General features: G+C 45.2%; 1 protein-coding gene across 1 annotated transcript in view; it reads right to left on the bottom strand.

The window, feature by feature from the left end:
- Positions 1 to 22525: 22525 nt before the first annotated feature.
- gdf6b (growth differentiation factor 6b) overlaps positions 22526 to 23706 on the bottom strand; it is a 5570-nt gene continuing 4389 nt past the window's right edge. The window contains exon 4 of the mRNA XM_085790308.1: positions 22526 to 22937. Coding sequence (XP_085646434.1) covers positions 22526 to 22937 — 412 coding nt within the window. The remainder of the gene's footprint in view (positions 22938 to 23706) is intronic.

Below are 23706 nucleotides of genomic sequence, written 5' to 3'. Positions count from 1 at the left end.
CCATCCATCTATCTTCCCTTCCGTCTTTCCTCCCATCGTTCTCTTTGTCCTTCCTTCCTCCCTTCTTTCCCTTTTTCCTTCCTAGAACGAATCTGTTCCCTCCATCCATCTTTCTTTCCTTCGTTTTTCCCTTCCTTCTTTCCACAATCTCTTTTCCCTCCCTCCCTCCCTCCTTCCTTCCTTCCCTTTTGACCCAATCTGTTCCCTCCATCCATCTATCTTTCCTTCCTTCTTTCCTCCCATCGTTCTCTTTGTCCTTCTTTCCTTCCTTCTTTCCCTTTGTCCTTCCTGCCTTCCTTCCTTTCTTCCCTCCTTCCTTCCTTCCTTCCTTCCTTCCTTCCTTCCTTCCTTCCTTCCTTCCTTCCTTCCTTCCTTCCTTCCTTCCTTCCTTCCTTCCCTTCGTCCTTCCTGTCTTCCCTCCTTCCTTCTTTCCATTTGTCCTTCCTGCCTTCCTTCCTTTCTTCCCTCCTTCCCTTCTTCCTTCCTTCCTTCCTTCCGTCTTTCCTTGACCCAGGAGGACAACAGGAGGGAATGAGCTGTCTGTGTGTGTGTGTGTGTGTGTGTGTGTGTGTGTGTGTGAGAAGCTCGTCCCGTCCAGCAGGTGGCGCCAAACACCTGAGCGTTCAAACTATCTATCACTGTGACTGTGTTTCCCATGATGCAACACTGTGTGACACAAACCTGTTTTTGCTGAGTGGGGGGAATCAAACCCACGATCTGTGAATGACAACAACAACACGTGTGATTCTGGTCCTGATCAAGGACCAACAGGATCTGGATCAGACCTGGTTCCTGGTTCTTCACATCTGCATCTTTGCATCCAGATAAACAGACGAGTTAAAGAGAAACACAACGTCTGTCACATGACACACACACACACACACACACACCTCTGCAGCTGAGGCGTACGCACTGCAAAAACTCAAAATCTTTCCAAGAATATTTGTCTTATTTCTTGTCAAAATGTCTCATTTCTAGTCAAAACTAATCTCTTTCCACTTAAAATAAGACTCATCACCTAAAAAATTAACTTGTTTTTAGATCATTTTCACTTCTTTCAAACTAATTTTCACTTGAAATAAGTAGAAAAATCTGCTAGTGAAAGCAGGTTTTTTGTGTTTGTAATAAGGAAGAAAAACTAGATCCACTAGCAGATTTTTCTACTTATTTTAAGTGAAAATCTGCTTTAAAGAAGTAAAAAGTGTCTAAAAACAAGCTACTTTTTAATGTGATGAGTCTTATTTTAAGTAGAATGAGATTTATTTTGATTAGAAATGACATTTTGACTAGAAATAAGACAAATATTCTTGGTAAGATTTTGAGTTTTTGCAGTGCGACGCTCCAGTGGTTCAGGGATCAAACCTTGTTTCCCTTTGTTCATGAACTCAGTTTCACTCAGAGGATTAGAATCTATAAGTCCATAAGACCTGGATGGAGTCCACAACTTCTCAACTCTGTCTGGTTCAAGAGACCTGCAGACCTGCAGACCTGAGACCTGCAGACCTAGAGACCTGAGACCTGAGACCTGGAGACCTGAGACCTGCAGACCTGGAGACCTGCAGACCTGAGACCTGAGACCTGCACACCTGGAGACCTGAGACCTGCACACCTGGAGACCTGAGACCTGCACACCTGAGACCTGCAGACCTGAGACCTGCAGACCTGAGACCTGCAGACCTGAGACCTGCAGACCTGCAGACCTGAGACCTGCAGACCTGGAGACCTGAGACCTGGAGACCTGAGACCTGCAGACCTGAGACCTGGAGACCTGAGACCTGCACACCTGAGACCTGCAGACCTGAGACCTGCACACCTGAGACCTGCAGACCTGAGACCTGCAGACCTGAGACCTGAGACCTGCACACCTGAGACCTGAGACCTGCAGACTTGAGACCTGCAGACCTGAGACCTGAGACCTGCAGACCTGAGACCTGCACACCTGAGACCTGCAGACCTGAGACCTGGAGATCTGGAGAGATTCGGTGATGTCATCATGTTTCTCCGCAGCCTGTAAACGAGCTCATGTCATTAGGTCTCTTTCACTGCAGCAGCTCAGCCCTCCTCGGTGGGGGTGGGGGTCTGGTGGGGTCTGGGGGGCCTCGATCCGATTCACCTTTAAAGTTCAGTGGAGCTGAGTGTGCTGCTACGGGTCAGTGCTCCTCTGCTCCGGGGGCCGATACCTCACTTCCTGTCTGTACTGTACCAGACCATCGTGACCATCGGTTAGTAGTGTACGGAGGCTCAGAGCGGCCAAACTTCATCCCACTGTCAGGAAGATTCATATTACTGTAAAGCAGAAGTAAGCGGAATATTTGTGTTAATATAAGTCTTAAAGGGACAACGAGGAGTTTTGGAAAAGCGAAGTGTTTTCTCACTACATTTATGAGCCTCCGCACACCGTGAAATTCTTTGACCGGCGCAAGACAGACTCATGTTTTCATTCATCAAGAATTAAAGTCAGAGGTTCAAAGAGGTTCACGTACCGTCGTAGTTCCGACCATAAACGGCGATTCAGCTGCGTTATTCTCATGACTCGCCACGAAGGAAACGACCAGCGTTTCCACCACCACTAATAATAACAAAATAACGATAGAGACAGAACGATATATTTATCAAAAATGCCCATTAACAAGTGTGGGTAGCGGATATTCATCCACATTAACGTGAGACTTTTTTATAACTGAATAGAAACTCCTCGTTGTCCCTTTAATTCAGCATTGTTTCAACAATTTATTCAGCTCATTCAGCTTCCAGCTTTCAGCTTTCACCCGTATTTCCTTCAGGGAATGCATTCTCTCTAGTTTCTCTTTAACCCTTTGAGTCTCGTCCTGAACAGAAGCCGAGTCGCTCCAGAGCTGAACAAACTTTGATTTTCTAACAAACTGAGATTTTGTCATGTGTATTGTTGTGTGTTGTGTTGTTGTGTTGTGTTGTGTTGTTGTGTTGTGTTGTGTTGTGTTGTGTTGTTGTGTTGCTCTGTGTGTGTGTTTTCAGCTCCGCCCGCTGCAGGTTCCTCTGAGCCTCCGACTTTATGAGTCTGAATAGAGAAATGAATCCTGACTTGAAAGGCGTCCCGGCAGCGCGGCGTTCAGCTCATTAACCCTCCTCCTCGTCAGCACCTCGCTGCAGTTAACGACACTGTGGCCTCCTCACCACCAACACACACACACACACACACACACACACACACACACACACATGCACGGAGCTGCCACTTAAGCTGCTTTAAACTTGTTCACTGGTGCTTGGAGGCCGTAAAAATACTTCCGTTTGGGTGTGAATGGGAGCCCATGGTGGTTAACGCTCAGTCATTGTGTGTCGTTAGTGTAAGTGGTCTGGTCACAAGGTCACAAGGTCGGACGATCCAGGAGCTGCTCCGGTTCCTCCGCTCAGATTCCTCTTCTTCCTCTTCTTCTTCTTCTTCTTCTGCTGCTCCGACAGTTTATGAACGTTTCCTTGTTTGTCTCCGACCAGAAGGATGGAGGTTTATGAGTGTGTGTGTGTGTTTGTGGTGCAGGTTGGGTTGGATGGCAGCGTCAGGACAGGACTCATCAATCCTCTGGTCCAGACTGAAAGGAAGAAGGAAGATTGGCTGCAATAAAAGATCCTGATTACAGTCTGAGGGAGGGAACAATGGTACAGTGTGTGTGTGTGTGTATGTGTGTGTGTGTGTGTGTGTGTGTGTGTGTGTGTGTGTGTGTGTGTGTGTGTGTGTGTGTGCGTGTGTGTGTGTGTGTGTGTGTGTGTGTGTGATCCTGTGACAGAGTAAAAGTCTAAGATGAAACAGAGTCAAACATCCCGTGACCCTGAGGTCGTGACCCTGAATCAGCTCCTTGCAGGTTTCTGTTCATTCTTAAGTTTTTTCTTCCTTTAAAGGGACATTGTGTAAGTTCTCCTGTTATCTATTCACGAAAATCAAAAGTCTGTTTTTCATTAATCAGTAATCCCCCCATCAACAAATTGAAGTGTTCCTCTCAGCTCTGAATATCATATCTCCATGGAGCGGGTAAGCTCGGTGCTGGCTGCCATGTCGTGTCGCCATGTTTTTACGTTCAGTGGCAGCGTGACGGTAGGAAACCACGGACGTTGCGCTCGCGCCGACACTCTGGCCAATCAGTGGAAGGCAGTCGGCTGACGTCACGTTATAGTATCGCTTCAGCTCGCTTGGAACCAGGGCCGAGGAGGTACTAAAAATGGTACTTGGTACCAGGTACTAGGGCTAGTGGAAAAGCAAAATAAGCGGGCCGCGCCGTGCCGTGCCGCGCCGTGCCGCGCCGTGCCAGTGGAAAAGCGCCATTTGAGAACCATTGATCTAAACCATGTTACGATATGTCTGCTGTTTCCTCCTTCTTCTTCTTTCCTTCTTCCTCAGGGCCGGCCCTAGGATTTTGGTGGCCCCCTAAACAAGATTTTTGTTTGTGGCCCTGCACTCTAAGCGCAAAAACCAAATCACTGGTTAAAACTGAATACAGACGTGTTTATGCCCTCTGAGGTTTGAGGCCATTTTCTCAACTTTTACATATTTTCTTAAATTGATCTTTTTAAGATACTTGCAGATGTAACAATACTCAAGTGTTTTATGTCTAAATATTAGAACCTCAGCTGTAAGCACACTGAGGCCAATTTGCCCTAGAACACTGTATAAAGAAATAATTTAGGCCAATGCTGGAAATTTGAGGTCTGCTTTTTGAAAAATTTCAAATCCCTTGTAAAAACACACCTTCAGTCATGAGAATAAACTGTTTTGGTGCTTGAAATAGGATATGAATACAGTAATAGATACGTGTAGAAAACAAGTCTAAAATGAAATTGCTTTTTGAGCACAAATGTTGTCATTCTGCCGTTCTATTTTCACCAAATGTCTCAAATGTGAGATAAAAGAAGCTGAATATTGACTTCACATTACATATAAAGCTCATAGCTGCACGTGCAGACCTCAGGATGTTTAAATGACTTGAATGAACCCCGGTACCTTTCTGATCATGTGGCCCCCCACCTAACGGCTGTGGCCCTAAACAACCGCATAGAGTGTTTATGCCAGGGGCCGGCCCTGTTCTTCCTCCTTGGATTTACCCTTCAGGCTGCCGTACAAACATGACGGTGCAAGATGGCGACACTCTCTAAAGCAAGACCCAATTGTTATATGTAGATATAAAAGAAGAATTATAAGGCTACGAAAACCAAACGCATTTTATTTTATAGCTGTAATACACTAAGTTATACAAATATATTCATGGGGAGTAGATTCAGACTTTAACAATAAACCTTGACAATTTTTACACACTGGACCTTTAATTGATATAACTGCAGATCTAGTGATCAGTTCTTTTTGTAACTGTTGGAGGAGATGGTGAGACTCGAGAGCTCGGCCAACTTCAAGTGGAGGAACAGTGTGTGTGTGTGTGTGTGTGTGTGTGTCCGTGCCACCAGATTAACCCCTGGATTCTCCACATTCCAGCCCAAAGTCAGGCACAAGTCTCGCCGCCGGTCTGTTTGAGGTGATTGACGTTATTTGCTACCATTAGGCTCTAGTATGTAATTGACCTCTGACCCCTCACAAGCGACCTGTTGAAGCAGCTTTAAAGCGCAGCGTCTAATCTCCATGGGAACGGCCCCCGATCCAGACTCAGGCCTCTAAGAGCAATCAACACCTAAAGGTGAAGGAGGGGAGGAGGGGTCACTGCCACCAGATCACTGGGATCCAGTCAGAGGAGGGGGGGGGGTGATGATGGTTGATATTATTACTATTAGTCTTTAATCTACTTTTTTAATATTTTCTTTAATGTTTTAAACACATGTTTTATTTGTATCAATAATATCACAGTGACTGTCACATCTCTTCTCCTGTTTCAGGATATCAACTAGGCCTATAAATAAAAATATGACATCATTCAAATGAATATAAAACTCTCTCTTGTTATATATATAGTATATATATATAACCTAATATATATATATAACCTAATATCCATTCTTTTATAAAAAATAACAGTTTGGACGAACAGATTCTGGACTGTGAGACTCTGGTGATTGACAGCTGTCAGCTCTGTCATCAAACCTTCACCTGCAGCAGAAAATATGAATATAACATGATATAAAATCTTTATCACATGTTATTTTTGTATTAATTCACACAGGCAGCTTCATGTGAGCAGGACACGCTCCCCACTTTTTAAACTGTCAGCGCTCGATAGGCCGATTATTGCACATTTTGTTATGTGCTCTTATTGTTTTATGATTAAGTTGATGCCTTAAAGTGATACGCCAACATCTTTTTTTCGTGTCTTGCCTCACTCCCGAGTCCATGACCAGCAGATAGACACCATCCTTTCGACTGTGCGTGCAGTAACAAGGGAGATAGAGCCGTATCGCCTGTAATTAGCTTAGCTCAAATGCTGGAAGTGTTAGGTAGTGTTAGCCTGCCTCCTACCCGAGCCGAAACCAGCAGTCAGAAGCTGATTTCATTTTAGCTCTAAACTCTGTAAATATATCACTTTATCGACATTTCAAACATGTTTAGGTGAGAAAGTAGCCGTTTAGATCAGCAGTGTGTCGTTAATTTGTCTAAATACCAGCTGTTTACAATTTTGTTCGGACGAATTCGGCGCTACTCAAGCTAGCCGTTGTGACCAACGCACTTCCGGTTACTTTCACAAAATAAAACACCCGTTGCCCTTTACATACAGAAAACCATGACCATAGAATTTGTGCTTTTACTTTGAAATAGGAAGCTAACCTACCCTCGATGTAGCTAGCTTGAACCAAAATAAACCGTCTTTGCTTGAACCCTCCGTTTTGACCGATCTCGTCCCGTTAGCGGCATTTGACCGCTCAAGATGCCTTACCGGAGAGTTTTGTCAGCTCTGAGACGAAGATCGGCCCGCCGGTTTCCGTTTAGAGTTGCTGAAGAGTTTCTCTGATGACTTTAGGTGGAGGCAGGCTAACACTACCTATACACTTCCAGCGTTTGAGCTAAGCTAATTACGGGCGATACGGCTCTATCTCCCTTGTTACTGCACGCACAGTCGAAAGGATGGTGTCTATCTGCTGGTCATGGACTCAGGAGTGAGGCAAGACACAGAAAAAAAAAGTTGGCGTATCCCTTTAAATGCAGCTATAAATAGCCTTTTTTTTAATGTGTCAGCGGGTGTATGAGCAGAGAGGAATTAGAAGGGGGTGCACGGCCTAAAAAGTTTGGGAACCGCTGATACAGAGCAATGAAACATGATGAAGAAACATTTATACTTAGAACAGGTGTTTCAAATGTAGAATACAGTATTAAAAAGCAGCTGAGCAGAGGAGAGGAGAAAATATGAATAAACTCACTCAGAGTGAATGACTTATATTATATAATATGTTATATGTAGGCTACATATGTATATATATATATTATAAGTGACAGAAACAGAAGCAGCTCCTGGTTGTTGGGGGGATTTTCAGGTGTTTGTGACAGTAGATCCTCGGTGTGTCTGTGCTGCTGCTGCTGCTGCTGCTGCAGACGTGATGGGACGAGACATCGGAGGATTAACGAGACACTGATCAAAGTTCATTTTAATCCTGTTAATTAAAGCAAAGAAGAAGAAGAATAACACGACTTAAAAGAGAATCAGGATGAAAGAGCTGATCAAAGATCTGGACTGAAGCTCTGTTCATTCTCCTTCTTCCTTCCTCTCCCTCTCCTTCTTTCCTCTCCTTCTGCTCCTTCTTCCTTCTCCTTCTTCTTTCCTCTTCCTCTCCTTCTTCCTTCTCCCTCATTGTCTTCTTCTCCTTCTCCTTCTCCTTCTCCTTCCTCCTCCTCTCTGCTGATCCTGGAGCGAGCAGCAGCAGCAGCGAGGTGGGGGGTCCGGTGTGGGGGGGTTAAGCCCATAAACACTGACCTCTCCCAGGCCATGAGCCTCCCACAGTCACATAGGAACAGTGGCTTACAAATCAAAATATGCTTTCATCATTTCATCACCGAGTCCAAACACACACACACACACACACACACACACACACACACACACACACACACACACACACACCTGCTCACTGTCCGCTCTGACACATGTAGGCTACATGTAACACATCTGTATATGCATGACATAAATATGTTTATATGAGGTAAAAATTAAACATGGAAGCTTTTAGAAATGAGAACAGCTCCATATATGGACACGTTTCTATATAAAACTGTATGTTTATGTTTATGTAGGTTGTTTATCATAAATGTTAATGTTGTCAATATGTGTCCATATTATAAACACAGTGAAACACTTAGAGTGTAAATAAAGGACCTTTAAACAACAATTAAACATAAAAACAACTGAAACTTCTCTAAACCGACGTCGAAGGTCAAAGGTCAAACTCTGAAGGTGAAGGTGACCGACCAGGTGAGTCAAGTGCTTCTGTATTTATATTACTGTAAAAGTATTCAGAATAGAAAATAGATTTTAATCCCACTGTGGGTCTTAACATTAGTGTAATCACTCATCTATCAGATGATGCAGCCCAAACTTTGTGCAAAATTCTATTTTCTAGTAAATCTGGGGTGAAAGTGAGGTAGTTTTTTTCCGCATTGGATAATGCAGGCGCACGAATTATGTGTCACGTTGCTCATGATTCATCAGCCACTGATATTGGATCCGTCATCCGTCAATCAAACGTCTGAGACAAACGAGGAGACTCGTCCACCACCACCGACACAAACTCTCCTCCGTCCCTACTCCTCTCTCCTCCTCCAGATCCCTGCGTCCATCACTTAGCCTCGCTAGCTAAGTTAGCAAGCCAACTAGCTAAAAGTTAGCTACGTTAGCTAAACACACACACACACACACACACACACACACACACACACACACACACACACACACACTGAGCTTGGTCTCGCCCCAAACATTGAATATCCCGCCTGCTCGATAACGACCAATCAAATTTGTTTTCCTTACTCGGGTAAACTCGTGGAAGGAGGCGACAAACACGACAAATGGCCGTTTCTGAACCTTTAATAATCACTGTTCATCTCTGCAGGTGCTGAGAGACTAAACAGCAGCTTCCTGAGTTCTGATGGTTCTCCACCGACTCAGCTCCACGTTTACCAGACACAAGACCAGAGGTCCAGACTCAAAGGTCCAGACTCAAAGGTCCAGACCCAGAAGTCCAGACTCAAAGGTCCAGGCTCAAAGGTCCAGATTCTGAGGTCCAGACTCAGAAGTCCAGACTCAGAAGTCCAGACCCAGAGGTCCAGACCCAGAGGTCCAGGCTCAAAGGTCCAGACCCAGAGGTCCAGACTCAGAAGTCCAGACCCAGAGGTCCAGACCCAGAGGTCCAGACCCAGAGGTCCAGACTCAAAGGTCCAGACCCAGAGGCCCAGACCCAGAGGTCCAGACTCAGAAGTCCAGACCCAAAGGTCCAGGCTCAAAGGTCCAGGCTCAAAGGTCCAGACTCAAAGGTCCAGACTCAAAGGTCCAGACCCAGAGGCCCAGACCCAGAGGCCCAGGCTCAAAGGTCCAGACTCAAAGGTCCAGACTCAAAGGCCCAGACCCAGAGGTCCAGACTCAGAAGTCCAGACCCAAAGGTCCAGGCTCAAAGGTCCAGACTCAAAGGTCCAGACTCAGAAGTCCAGACCCAAAGGTCCAGACTCAAAGGTCCAGACCCAGAGGTCCAGACCCAGAGGTCCAGACCCAGAGGTCCAGACTCAAAGGTCCAGACTCAAAGGTCCAGACCCAGAGGTCCAGACTCAGAAGTCCAGACCCAAAGGTCCAGATTCAAAGGTCCAGACTCAAAGGTCCAGACTCAAAGGTCCAGACCCAGAGGTCCAGACCCAGAGGTCCAGACCCAAAGGTCCAGACTCAAAGGTCCAGACCCAGAGGTCCAGACCCAAAGGTCCAGACTCAAAGGTCCAGACCCAGAGGTCCAGACTCAAAGGTCCAGATTCTGAGGTCCAGGCTCAAAGGTCCAGATTCTGAGGTCCAGACTCAGAAGTCCAGACCCAGAGGTCCAGACTCAAAGGTCCAGATTCTGAGGTCCAGGCTCAAAGGTCCAGACTCAAAGGTCCAGACTCAAAGGTCCAGATTCTGAGGTCCAGGCTCAAAGGTCCAGACTCAAAGGTCCAGACTCAAAGGTCCAGACTCAAAGGTCCAGACCCAGAGGCCCAGACCCAGAGGCCCAGGCTCAAAGGTCCAGACTCAAAGGTCCAGACTCAAAGGCCCAGACCCAGAGGTCCAGACTCAGAAGTCCAGACCCAAAGGTCCAGGCTCAAAGGTCCAGACTCAAAGGTCCAGACTCAGAAGTCCAGACCCAAAGGTCCAGACTCAAAGGTCCAGACCCAGAGGTCCAGACCCAGAGGTCCAGACCCAGAGGTCCAGACTCAAAGGTCCAGACTCAAAGGTCCAGACCCAGAGGTCCAGACTCAGAAGTCCAGACCCAAAGGTCCAGATTCAAAGGTCCAGACTCAAAGGTCCAGACTCAAAGGTCCAGACCCAGAGGTCCAGACCCAGAGGTCCAGACCCAAAGGTCCAGACTCAAAGGTCCAGACCCAGAGGTCCAGACCCAAAGGTCCAGACTCAAAGGTCCAGACCCAGAGGTCCAGACTCAAAGGTCCAGATTCTGAGGTCCAGGCTCAAAGGTCCAGATTCTGAGGTCCAGACTCAGAAGTCCAGACCCAGAGGTCCAGACTCAAAGGTCCAGATTCTGAGGTCCAGGCTCAAAGGTCCAGACTCAAAGGTCCAGACTCAAAGGTCCAGATTCTGAGGTCCAGACTCAAAGGTCCAGACTCAAAGGTCCAGACTCAAAGGTCTAGACTCAAAGGTCCAGATTCTGAGGTCCAGACTCAGAGGTCCAGACTCAAAGGTCCAGATTCTGAGGTCCAGACTCAGAAGTCCAGACCCAGAGGTCCAAATTCTGAGGTCCAGACTCAGCTCGATGTTGGACTCTGGTCTCGTTTCCGCTAAAACAACAGAAAACTGTTGAATTGGATCCAGACGTGTGATTCTGGTCCAGCTGCTCTGGGATCAGCTCTTTGATGCTGCGTCCGACTCTGAGCTCCAGTTTAAAGTAAATGTTTGTCTGTGTGTTTTCTCAGCCCCCCCCCCCCCCCCCAACTCCCCCTCCATTCACCCCCCCATCTCACCCCCACCCCGACACCTCCCACTGAATAAATGCATTAATTTATGACTCTGTGTGTGTGTGTGTGTGTGGGTGTGTGTGTGTGTGTGTGGCAGTGAGGCTTTTCCGTCCTGTCAATGGAAAACATTAGTGTCATGCCCCCCCCTCCTCTCCCCTCCCCTGCCCCCCCCTCCTGCCCCCCCCTGTTTAATTCAGTCCATCAACACTTCCTCCTTCAGCCTGTTAGTGTCACACTACATTTCCTCTCTGGACTCAAACGGACCGGCTCGCCGCGCTCGGCCCGGTTTTGGGTTTCCCTCCAAACGGCTAAAGGGCTTCAAAGTCAATAACTGCCTTTCTGATTTTTATTGACCCAAAGACTCGACCCCCCCCACCCCACTACCCCCTCCCTCCCCCCTCCCCTTTACCCTTAATGCCACTCACCCCCCACACACGTCTTAAAGGGGGAATAAATGACAGGACGGTCGAGGTTTGAAGCCGCTTATTTTAGTCGTCGTTTTGCTGAATTCACCTGCAACTGATTTAACAAGGTGACTGAACAAGGTTTAAACTGTGAGGCGTTCAGGGGCCGTCAGGAAACTAAACATTTTTTCTTCTTTTTTCTTCAATGAAACACCCACAGAGGTTCATTCTCAAGCTCTGACTGAAACAAACCAACCTGTTTGTTCCTGTTTATCGGTCGAAACAGAACAATTCACCAGTTTGGGATCAATAAAGATAAATTATCTATAACACAGGTTATTACATTGTTACCAAAATATCATTCACCACACATGAGATACCAAAACACAACATTATAGATAATCCTGTAGTTAAATATTATGAACTAATTTGTAATATTAAAACATCTTGTCTTGGAGATGGTTTATTTTGATCATGTGTCCTGCAGATTGAGTTTTTACTCACACATGAGAAGAGTCAATAAAATATCAATAAACTCTGAGTTGTCTCCTGTAAAAAGATATTTTATCTGAGGATCCTTGTGAAATGCAACGACTCAGAAAGTCAACCTGTAAAAAGCTTTCTTTCTTTCTTTCTTTCTTGCAACAACACTGCAGTGCTGGGAAAGTTCACTTTCTACATCAACTAGGCCTGGCTCAAAGTTCAGCTCACAAATTCAGTATAAAATGAACTAGTTCAGTTCATAGTTCATAATTAAACATTTTGAGCTAAGTTCACGGTTCCAAAAATGAACAAGTTCATTTTTTTTTTTTTTACGCTACGGAGGCTCATGGGATTTCTTGGTTTCCCTCATCAAACTCATCAAATACACAATCCATCAACTCCAAAACGCTCTGGTGGACAAGTTGTGACCTGCACATTCACCACGCTATGAGATAATAACACAACGTCACCAGACAGAGTTGTTTTAGAGGGAAATACAGAGACTGCTTGATGAAAAACTGTCCCTGAAGGCAACACGCATCAGTGGTTTTACATGAATTTCCCTCTAAAACAACTCTGTCTGGTAACGTTGTGTTATTATCTCATAGCGTGGTGAATGTGCATGATCAAACCTATGAGACTTTATTGTTTTTCATTATTTACAAATGATTGAGTGAATCTTGGGGGGGGGGGGCAGCCAATCATCTGCCTCCGATCAGTTTCACAGGAAGTCGACTCTCCGGCGTCGTTTCCTCTTCATGTGATCAGCAGCGATGATCAGAGATGTGGCTGCGCGTTGTAAAGAGCTCTCAGCAGCCACTTTTAATTACCGGGGGGGGGGGGGGCGAGGAGGTGGTGGTTAGAGGATGGGGGGGTGATTTTGGCGGCTGAGACCCCTCCCCCCTCCCCCTCCTCCCCCCTGTCTGGTTTTTATTTCCCACTGCAGACTGACTGTAAAACAACACGAGCGGCGCTGTCACCCAAAACCAAAGCTGCTCATGTACAAACGCGGCGCGAGCTGATTATCATCCTGTGTCGACCATGTGAGCGACAGCTCCTCTGGTTTTACTTATACTGACCCCCCCCAACCCACCACCACCTCCTCTTCCTCCTCCTCCTCCTCCTCTTCCTCCTCTCTCTTTCCTTTAAGTATCTTTCTGTTCACATAAAAACCGATGTCAAGTGCACACGCTACATGTTGTATCTCAGACAAACCAGAGCCAGGTGTGTGTCCGGCTGAGGGAGTTCGTATTAGAGAGATATTACAAACATGTGTGTGTTCTGCTGCGTGTCCTCGTCGGTTAGACCAGAGTGTGACAGAGAGAGGCCGAGGAAGAAGAGGAAGGAGGAGGAGAAGAGAAAGAAAGAAAGAAAGTAACTGGTGGTTTCTTCTGCTGCCACACACACACACAGACACACACCAACCCCCCCAACAGTGGACTGTCACTCGACACCGGCCAAATGAGGACCAGTACCAGTGTTTCCAGTGTTTCTGAACCTTTTGAAAATACAAATAAAATGTGAGGACGTCACAGTGGTGCAGCGGTTCGCACCGTCTCTTCACAGCAAGAACGATCTGGGTTCGATCCCCGTGTCCAAACGTGCACGATGTGGTGTGAATGTGACTGTGTGAGGTGGTTTGTCGGCCATGTGATCGACAAAGTGCTAATGGAAGGATAGAAATCAAAAAATCAAATGTTAATTATTTTAATGCAGTTTTTACTATTTATTATAAAAGTGGAGACCTGTGTTCCTGTTTACCAACGCAGGTTTTTTAAACACGGGTCGACCCACTAACAATCAGCATTTGGCTCCTTTCCCATTGACCAAAACGAGCCGGGTCTGACCCCCTGCTTCAAAACACTCTGGTGGACAAGTTGTGACCTGCACATTCACCACGCTATGAGATAATAACAGAACGTTACCAGACAGAGTTGTTTTAGAGGGAAATTCATGCAAAACCACTGATGCGCGTTGCCTTCAGGGACAGTTTTTCATCAACAGTCTCTGTATTTCCCTCTAAAACAACTGTGTCTGGTAACGTTGTGTTATTATCTCATAGCGTGGTGAATGTGCAGGTCACAACTTGTCCACCAGAGCGTTGTGGAGTTGTTGGATTGTGTATTTGATGAGTTTGATGAGGGGAAACCAAGAAATCCCATGAGCCTCCGTAGCGTAGCTCTGAGCAGCTCACAGCTCTGCTCCGCTGTTCTAAAAATAGCTTGCACCGTCAATTAAAGGTAACGAACCTACTGCTATGACTATAGGAATTATGGCGATGGGCCAATTTGACAAAATGTTGAACTATCCCTTTAATAATATGACTAAAGTGAAATGAATCTTCACCTGTTTCCTGAGCTGTCGGAGGGTTTTTCTAACCTCTGTGTCTTTTCGCCGCCTCCCCTCTGTCAGAAATAAAAGTGAACCAGCACATTTCTTTTCCTTCCAGAACTTCCCCCTCTGAATTCATCCCATCACCGATGTGGTGGTGAATGTGTTAGTGGATCAGTGTCAGCGGAGGCCGGAGGATCCAGGTCGCACTGAATACCAGATGTCACCACACACTTTATCTTCTGCTGTTTAACGCCAAGTCTTTCCTCCACCGTCTGAACCGTAGCTGTTGTTTTCATACTCATCTTCAGCTCAGCCTTCTATGGAAGATTTGTACGATAATTAAACAGCTTCAGAGTAATTGTTAGATTAGATTAGATAAACTTTTGTTTCCCCCAAGGGGAAATTTGTCTTGGGCAAGAGTGCATAGAGCCATAGGCTACAGCAACAATAGAATAACTACAGTGACAGACATACAGACAAAGCATTGCACAGCATCAGAACCATAACATAACATAACATAACATAACATAACATTATCGGTTCTAAAAGAGAGGTGGAAGGTAAAAAAGGACAGAAGCTTGACTTAAAAATAAATAATAGAATTTAAAAGATTTAAGATCCATGGAGAATTACCAAAGTAAAAACTCGAGCTACACTACACTTCCTCCAATTAGGAGGCAACCAGCCTAAGGTTGATGCTGGCGTGAATAGCGACTGGCTGTTTGTTCCAAAGAGCTATAGAATTAGAGTCGGGGTTTATTCCTCCATAAAAACCTCCGAACTATACATTATCCCTTACTTATAAAACGGAAAGGTGAAATCCAGCCATCTGATTGGTTGTTAACTGTGATATCATGAGCGTATACCACAGCTACTATTCTAAAGCCTTATCACAGCGTATCCCTCCGCCTCAGACACAATCTTAAACAATCTTAAACAACTGTATTCTATACTTTCACTTTCTCGAATATAAATCGTGTTCAAATAAAATGCAGCATATAAAAATATCTGAGCTGGAACATCTTGATTGATGGAATCGCTAGAAATTTGTGATGTCAAAATGGGGTCACGTGCCAAAAAAGGTTGGGAACCACTGCTGTACATTGTGTTTTGCACTTGTCAGTGTGAATGCACTTACACACTCAGAATATTTAGCGTGAGCATGAAGCAGTGGAACTGAGACACAACAGGCGACTCGTATCGTTCATCTTCAAGCTGCTGTTTGTGTCTGACTGACGGTTTGTCACCTGTTGTCGACAGATGTTGACTCAGCTAATCAGAGCAGTGTGTCTCTGGTGTGAATCTTGTTCCCTGTGACTCAGAGGACCCCCCCTCCCCTCCTCCTCCCCCCTCCCTGAGGCCTGAGGTCGTGTTTACCTGGACAAACATGGAGGACGAGACGACAGAGGAGACACGTGTTCCTGGGTCAACGCTGCAGAGAGAGACAGCGAGCGGTGTGGACGCTCATGGACTCACTGTCATCCCTCCTCGCCCCCCCCCCCCCGTCTGCAGCTTCCACTTCCTCCACAGCTGATTTACACCCTCCCACCCCCCTCTATCCCTCCCTCAGCCAAATATTTTCCCTCCATCTCACAGCAAATCTGCCACCGAGCAGAAACGCCTCCACTCGCCGCTATAGAGACGCCACATTCCAGCTCTTTGTCCTGCCCCGCCCCCCCACGCCCCCCCTCTGCCCAACCAGCTGCCCCGCTTTATACCTCACCTCTGGAACACATACACATTCCTCCCCTCTTGATTGCGGCCCCTCCCTCTGAAAAGGGGGACGTACACGTTGTTTAATGTGGGAGACAATGGGCCACTTGACCGTTGACCCCGGTGAGGAAAAGCCAGGCTTAATCTGATGTTGAGATCCTCCACTGCCATTGTCCAGGGGCAGGGGGGCAGGGTGGGGGGGCAGTTACTACATCTGCCCACCAATTTGTTTGTTACATATATAACAGCCCACCCACCCAGGGAAGATGGCGCTCTTTCCCCTCGTCTGCTGACCCCGTGTTCACCCTGCACTGTTCCTGTTCACTTATTATTGATATTGATCAGGAGTCTGGACACTGAGACAAAGACGACAGATCACTGGATCAATAATATTTAAATCCCCAGTATGTAACTTATTTGGCTTTTTATTAGCAAAAATCAAATATGTCTTTCATAAATCCGTATTTCACTGAAGTCGAATCACACCCGAATACAAATGAAAGCTTTCTCGTACCTTAGAATGAGTTGTTACAAGTCGTTACAAATACATAAGTGGGCGACGCACCGAACCGAGACGGCCATGTTGCATCGCCATGTTTTACGTTCATTGGCAGCGTGACCGTAGGTAACCACGGAAACTCAGCGGAGCTGTCGGCTCGGCCTGTTAAAACTGTCACCACTGTGTAGTGTGAGGAAGGACGGAGGCACTGGTGTTGCATTCAGGTGCAGTCAGGCAGACGGCCGTCGGCAAACCAACCGGATGTCATTTTACTCCACCAGAGAAAGACGGTAAAACAATACCACATCCCCATGACAACATATTGTCACGCCTGTATTGTTTTGCCTCGTGCTGGCGGACCACTTGTTTACATAGACGCTTGTTTATCCTGTTACATGCAGCGTCTGTTGTCTGTCTGACGTCTGCCCGATTTCACGTGAATGCAACATCAAGAATACGTTCCGATATGCAACCGCACCGCTAGATGGGGGGAATTCCTACACATTATACCTTTAAGTGGTTATTTACATAGCTACTATAAATCTACAGTGGCCCTGAGGGGTCAACTCGCTGCAGATTAAAGGACGATTCCACTCAAATCCAACCTGGGGCTCTAGTTTTCTAATATTTTAGCTCTAACCGAATGAACCTGCTGATTTTCTTTTTACTGTCTCCTGTTCTGCAGTAGTTGTGTCTGTCCCTGCATCGCCACAGCAGCGTAGAATGGGAGTGGACGTATCTAACTGTGCGTTCACACCAAAATCTTCCAAAGCGTCAAAAACGCCCGAGGATGTGCGACAGACAAGACGGCATCCAAAGCGGCAAAATATTTTTAGCTGCTTTGGTCGCTCTTCATGTGACTGACGTCCAAGTTTGATCGCACTGGTCATTGGGGAGCCGAAGGATTAAAAAAAGAAAAAAAAAAGGGAGCCGAAGGACGTCTCTATTCTGACAGGTTGCCGCCAAACCGCGTCATAGCTAATTACCATAAAGTTAATCAAGACTCAACTTCTCGTTTGGTGATGCTTTGGAAACTTTGGAAGCTTTGGAAACTTTGGACACTTTGGAAACTTTGGAAGCTTTGGAAGCTTTGGAAGCTTTGGAAGCTTTGGACACTTTGGAAACTTTGGAAGCTTTGGACACTTTGGAAGCTTTGGACACTTTGGAAGCTTTGGACACTTTGGAAGCTTTGGACACTGGACACTTTGGAAGCTTTGGACACTTTGGAAGCTTTGGACACTGGACACTTTGGAAGCTTTGGACACTTTGGAAGCTTTGGACACTGGACACTTTGGAAGCTTTGGACACTTTGGAAGCTTTGGACACTTTGGACACTTTGGAAGCTTTGGACACTTTGGAAGCTTTGGACACTGGACACTTTGGAAGCTTTGGACACTTTGGAAGCTTTGGACACTGGACACTTTGGAAGCTTTGGACACTTTGGAAGCTTTGGACACTTTGGAAGCTTTGGACGCTTTGGAAGCTTTGGACACTTTGGACACTTTGGAAGCTTTGTACACTTTGCAAACTTTGGAAGCTTTGGACACTTTGGAAGCTTTGGACACTTTGGAAGCTTTGTACACTTTGGAAGCTTTGTACACTTTGCAAACTTTGGAAGCTTTGGACGCTTTGGAAGCTTTGGACACTTTGGAAGCTTTGTACACTTTGCAAACTTTGGAAGCTTTGGACACTTTGGAAGCTTTGGACACTTTGGACACTTTGGAAGCTTTGGACACTTTGGAAGCTCTCATTGAAAATTAATTGACTTCCGGTGTTTTTGACGCTTTGGAAGCTTTTGGCGTGAACACTCAGGCTGTTTAGGCTGTTTACATCCCACAGAACCACAATTTCTTCCACAGACAACGTCAGACACACCGAGGGGTTTGTTCAGGAAAGAAAGAGGACATGTTTGTAAACGGAGCTGTAAGACAAAGTCTCACTGAGAGTCAAGTTGACACACTCAGTAGCTATGTTTACAGATAGAATAAACAACATCCAGATTAACGCTGAGCCTCCGAGTTGATTTTCCTTTGTTGATAAAACCAACAGGAGCTTCAGACCAGAAACATAGTCAACAAGAGACTTGACTCTTGGGCGAGACTTTGTCTTCCAGCTCCGTTTACACACATGTCGTCTTTCTTGAAGTGAACAAACCCCTCGGTGTGTGTTTGAAGACATCTGACATTGTCTGTTTTATGGGATGTAAACAGCCTGAGATCTACTACAACTACTGCAGGACAGGAGACAGTAAAATAAACATTCATTCTGTTAGAGCTGAAACATTAGATACTAGAGCCCCGGGTTGAATTTGCCTGGAATCGTCCTTTAAGAAAACAAGCAAATGTGCTACAAATTCAGAACAGAAGTGTTTCCAGGGACACAAATTAGTGACGGACCAGGCTAAAGGCTAATGCTAAGCTAGCCTTGTGTTGTGAGTTTTCGTGACTCATGTTTTGTCAATTTGATGAAGTTGTTTTCTGAATTCGTAGCACGTTTGTGTTTATTTAAGTTGCAGTGACTTGTCCCCTCAGGGCCACCGTACAAATATGGTTCATTGATGTTATTAGTTGAATTAATTAAAAAAAAAAAGTATCATTGACACTGAAGCCGGAAACACAGCTCAAGACATTTTAATGTTTGTGTTGTTCTATATATTTTACAGTTCATACACTTTATAAGAATAGATAAATTTGTCTAAACAATTCAAATGATTATTTTACTATTTCACTTTTCTGCTATAAAAATATGTGAGAAGATCAAAAACAAATCTAAACACAGTGACGCTGAATCTCTCTGTACAATATATTATTCTCAGATTCTAGTAAATAATGAAAAACATAAAATAGGGATTAAAACTAAAATTAAAAACAACATCAGAGGCTAAAACACAGAGGAATTCACCAAACAGGAAGGAGATGCAGCTTCTTCTGTGGTGATGAATAATGTCCTATTTAAAGGCACGTCATCAAAAAAACACTGATAATATTTCACAGTGTGAGCAGAGCTGTCACGTCTCGTTAGCCTACCGAAACACTGCCCACATGCGTTCATTAGAATCAGAGTATCCAGATGTGCGACTCACGACATCTGGAAGTTGTAACGGAACAAAGCGAATGATAAAAAAAAAAAAAAAAATGCAATAACTTATTCATAGAACATAAATTATTATTTCCATATCAAATATTTACACATGGTACCTTTAAACATCAGTGCATTACAGACAAGGTTGTGTGTCGTCCTTAACAGAGACTGATACCCCGTTTCCACCTGGCATAGCATGAGTTTTCAGTAATCAGATTACAATTATAGAGCTTGACCACATGAAGGTACAGGTGTAAACGGTAACGTACGCTATGGTTTCCAAAACAAACTAGCCTGGTGGATAGCAGCGGTCAGCACCTCTAAGCTGTAGAAAACATGGAGTGAGGATGAGAAAAGTGCGTACAACAGCGTAATTTCATGGATGGCTACCATTTTCTCTTCTTATTCGCCTATTTCTTTTCTTTTATCCTTTTAAATTACCGCGCAAATGTGATCAGGTCTCAATCGGCTCTACAACACAATCTGGATATGAGACGCGTGTTAACGCCAGGTGTCAACAGGGTATAGAGACGCTGACAGTCGTAATCTGGGTGTAGCCTAAAGAAGTTGTTTATCTAAGGAGTTGCTAATGCTACATGGCTAATGTTACCATTAGTGGCTGTTTGCTAACCAGTGTTAAAGAAAAACGTTGTGAATTTGGCATCAAACTTCGTCGTGTTCAGGCTAATAGCGGCAATACTTGTTTTTCCTTCTACTTAAGTTAGCATGCTAACCAGCTAGCCTCCGCGACTCCCTGTAGCATTCAGGCTAATGAAGATGTAGGCTATTTAACCTCTCGTGTTGTAGATATAGTGATGGGCTGAAGTTATTGGAAATTAAACAAATGCTAATGTTAATGTTAGCTACATAGCAGTGGCAAACAAATCCTTTAAAAGGGGCTTTAATCCCGCTGCAGCTCCAGAGGAGGCGGCTCCTCAGTGACAAACACCTTGAACCAGAAGAAGAATTATAATTTCTACACCCGTTTCCCATCCTATTGAATTTATTGTTAACGTTTGCTAAGGTTAATTCTATGAACTACATGGTTAAGGGGCCGTGTCGACCAAACAGCGCTCTCTTTTTTCTCTCTCGTCAGAATACCGCTGTTGCTACAAACGAGTCCTCTCACACCTTGTTTAGCTAATGTAGCTAAACACTACAACAAAGCTTAAATACAAAACTGACTTGGTGAAAAACTATTCTAATAGTTAGTTGTGTTTGAGGGACGTGAAATAAATATGAAGTTGTTCACTGTTTCTTCTCTGCAGCTGCAGCTCCTCTGTGACGTTCCCTGAGTCTGAGGTCGCGTCAGGTGAAGTTCTGCTTCTTAATGTGTTTTTTACTCCATGAAGGAAAAACATCTGTTTATCTGGAGTTTATCTTCTTTTTGGAAAAGTGGAATCAGTCTGTTTGGCTTTGGCTTAAATTAAAATGTTTTTTTAATTAAATTTTTTTTTTTTTTTAAATGTGGTGAATTTGGATAAACACTTTAAAAGCAGTGGTTCCCAACCAGCGGACCGTGACCCCCTAGTGGGCTGCAACAGAACTGCAGGTGGGTCAACAAATCATTCACAAAACAGATGTTTATGTAAGAAATGTCATTATAATCGGAATATAGCTATGAATAATGTTTCAAGATTAAGATGTACTTTATTTATCCCAGAAATTATTGAAAGGGAACTTCCCAGGTCACCTGGGTGAAAACCAGGAATCCAATGTCAAATAAAAATGACCAACAAATGTTTTAAATCTCCTCATAAGTTTAAATTACCTGTCGACCTGTGTCCAGGTTCAGAATCACTGTTTTAAGAGTTTATCACTCCGTCACACTGGGAGGGAGAGAAAATCTTTTAAAAAATGTATTTAGTTTAGTCTGCCATATAAGCCACTGTATTTTGTCATTTTTAAAAATGGCCACATGATGTGTAACCATATGTTCATATTTGTGTTTTTTTTCATGTAACAGTAAAAAGTGTTTGTTGAGTCCAATGGTCTGAACACTGGGTAATGAAAAGATAAAAAACTAACTATTGAAACTCATTGAGATGAACTCTGACTGTTCTCTACAGTATCAAATGTAAACGTATATTTCATATGTTGATGAGATGTTTTCAGGCACTGCTGCAGATTTAAGGCGACCAGATGTGAGCAGATGTGTCTGAGGTATCAGCTGTTGTTCCACAGGTTCCTTCATTCTCTGTCTTGTTAAAGGGACATTGTGTAACTTCTCCTGTTATCTATTCATGAAAATCGATTAGTTCATTCAAAAGTCTGTTTTTCATTAACCAGTAATCCCCCCATCCACAAACTGAAGTGTTCCTTTCAGCTCTGAATTAGCCGTTCATATCATTCATATCTACATGGAGCGGGTAAGCTCGGTGCTGGCTGCCATGTGGTGTCGCCATGTTTTTACGTTCAGTGGCAGCGTGACGGTAGGAAACCACGGAAACGAGGTGGCGTCTGTGAAAAGTCACCGTGGTAACGCAGTGAGGAGGAATGGAGCGTTACACTGATGCTGCATTCACCTGCAGTCGGGCAGACGTCCGTCGGTAACAAACCAGATGTCATTTTAGTCACAGAAGTCCAGAGAAAGCCGGTAAAACGTGGTAACGACGTAAACAATACCACATCGCCATGACAACATATTGTCACAACGTGTATTGTTTTGCCTCGTGCTGACGGACAACTTGTTTACATAGAGGCTTGTTTATGCCGTTATACGTGCAGCGGCTGTCGTCCGTCTGCCGTCTGCCCAATTTCAGGTGAATGCAGCATGAAAAATACGATTGAGTTGCTTGCGATACACAACCGCAACGCTAGATGGGAGGAATTCCTACACAATGTCCCTTCAAATAAACCGGGTGAGTCCTGCAGCCTCGGCCCCTCCCGCCTGCAGAGGGGGGGTCACTACCTGCAGCCACAGGACTCGACCACCATGTCCTCGTACTGCTTGTAGACCACGTTGTTCCCTGAGTCGATGTAGAGGATGCTGATGGGGCTGAGCTTGGAGGGGGCGCAGCAGCTGGGCGGCATGTCGCCGGGGTTCATGGAGTTCATCAGCGTCTGGATGATGGCGTGGTTGGTCGGCTCCAGGTGGGAGCGCAGCGGGAAGTCGCACACGCCCTCGCAGTGGTACGCCTCGTAGTCCAGCGGGGCGATGATCCAGTCGTCCCAGCCCAGGTCTCGGAAGTTCACGTGCAGCGGCTTCTTGCTGCACCGCGACTTGGACGACTTCCTGCCGTGTCTCTTGCCGTGACGTGCCGACGTTTTGGACGCCATCGCTGTCGCTGTCGCCATCGCCACCACCGCCGTCGTCCTCCTCTTCCTCCTGCTGCTGCTGCTGCTGCTGTTGGCTTTGGCCTTCCTCCTCCTCCCTACGGTGGCCCTGAGGTGCAAATCACAACAGCAAATCAGAAAACACAACGGCAAAAGAGAAAACACAACACAAAAAGAGAAAACACAACGGCAAAAGAGAAAACACAACAGAGCCAGGGCGACTAGGAAAGCTAAGATGATCCTGTCCGACCCTGTTCACCCGCTGGCCTCCCATTATAGGCTCCTGCCATCTGGCCGCCGGTACACGGTACCCAGGCTCAGAACAAATAGATTTTGGAATACTTTTGTACCAATTACTATTGGTTTTATAAATCAGCCACTGTGAGCCTGCCCCCCTTCCCCCCCGAGGCACTGGTGCCCGGAGTCTTAATGTTTGTGATTGAAATGCACTTGTTTTGTTTTGTATTTGACTTGTTTGTGTTTTGGTGTTGCTCTGCCTGTCGCATAACAAATTGCCCCCGCGGGGGATAATAAAGTTTTCTGAACTGAACTGAACAACGGCAAAAGAGAAAACACAACGCAAAAAGAGAAAACACGAGAAAACACAACGCAAAAAGAGAAAACACAACGCAAAAAGAGAAAACACAACACAAAAAGAGAAAACACAACGGCAAAAGATAAAACACAACACAAAAAGAGAAAACACAACACAAAAAGAGAAAACACAACGGCAAAAAGAGAAAACACAACACAAAAAGAGAAAACACAACGGCAAAAGAGAAAACACAACGCAAAAAGAGAAAACACAACGG

Source organism: Trachurus japonicus, chromosome 11 (assembly GCF_045865225.1).
Source record: "Trachurus japonicus isolate A0001 chromosome 11, Traja_1.0".
Lineage (NCBI taxonomy): Eukaryota > Metazoa > Chordata > Actinopteri > Carangiformes > Carangidae > Trachurus > Trachurus japonicus.
Note: the sequence above shows the minus strand (reverse complement) of the source record. Positions and strands in the feature narration are given on the sequence as shown.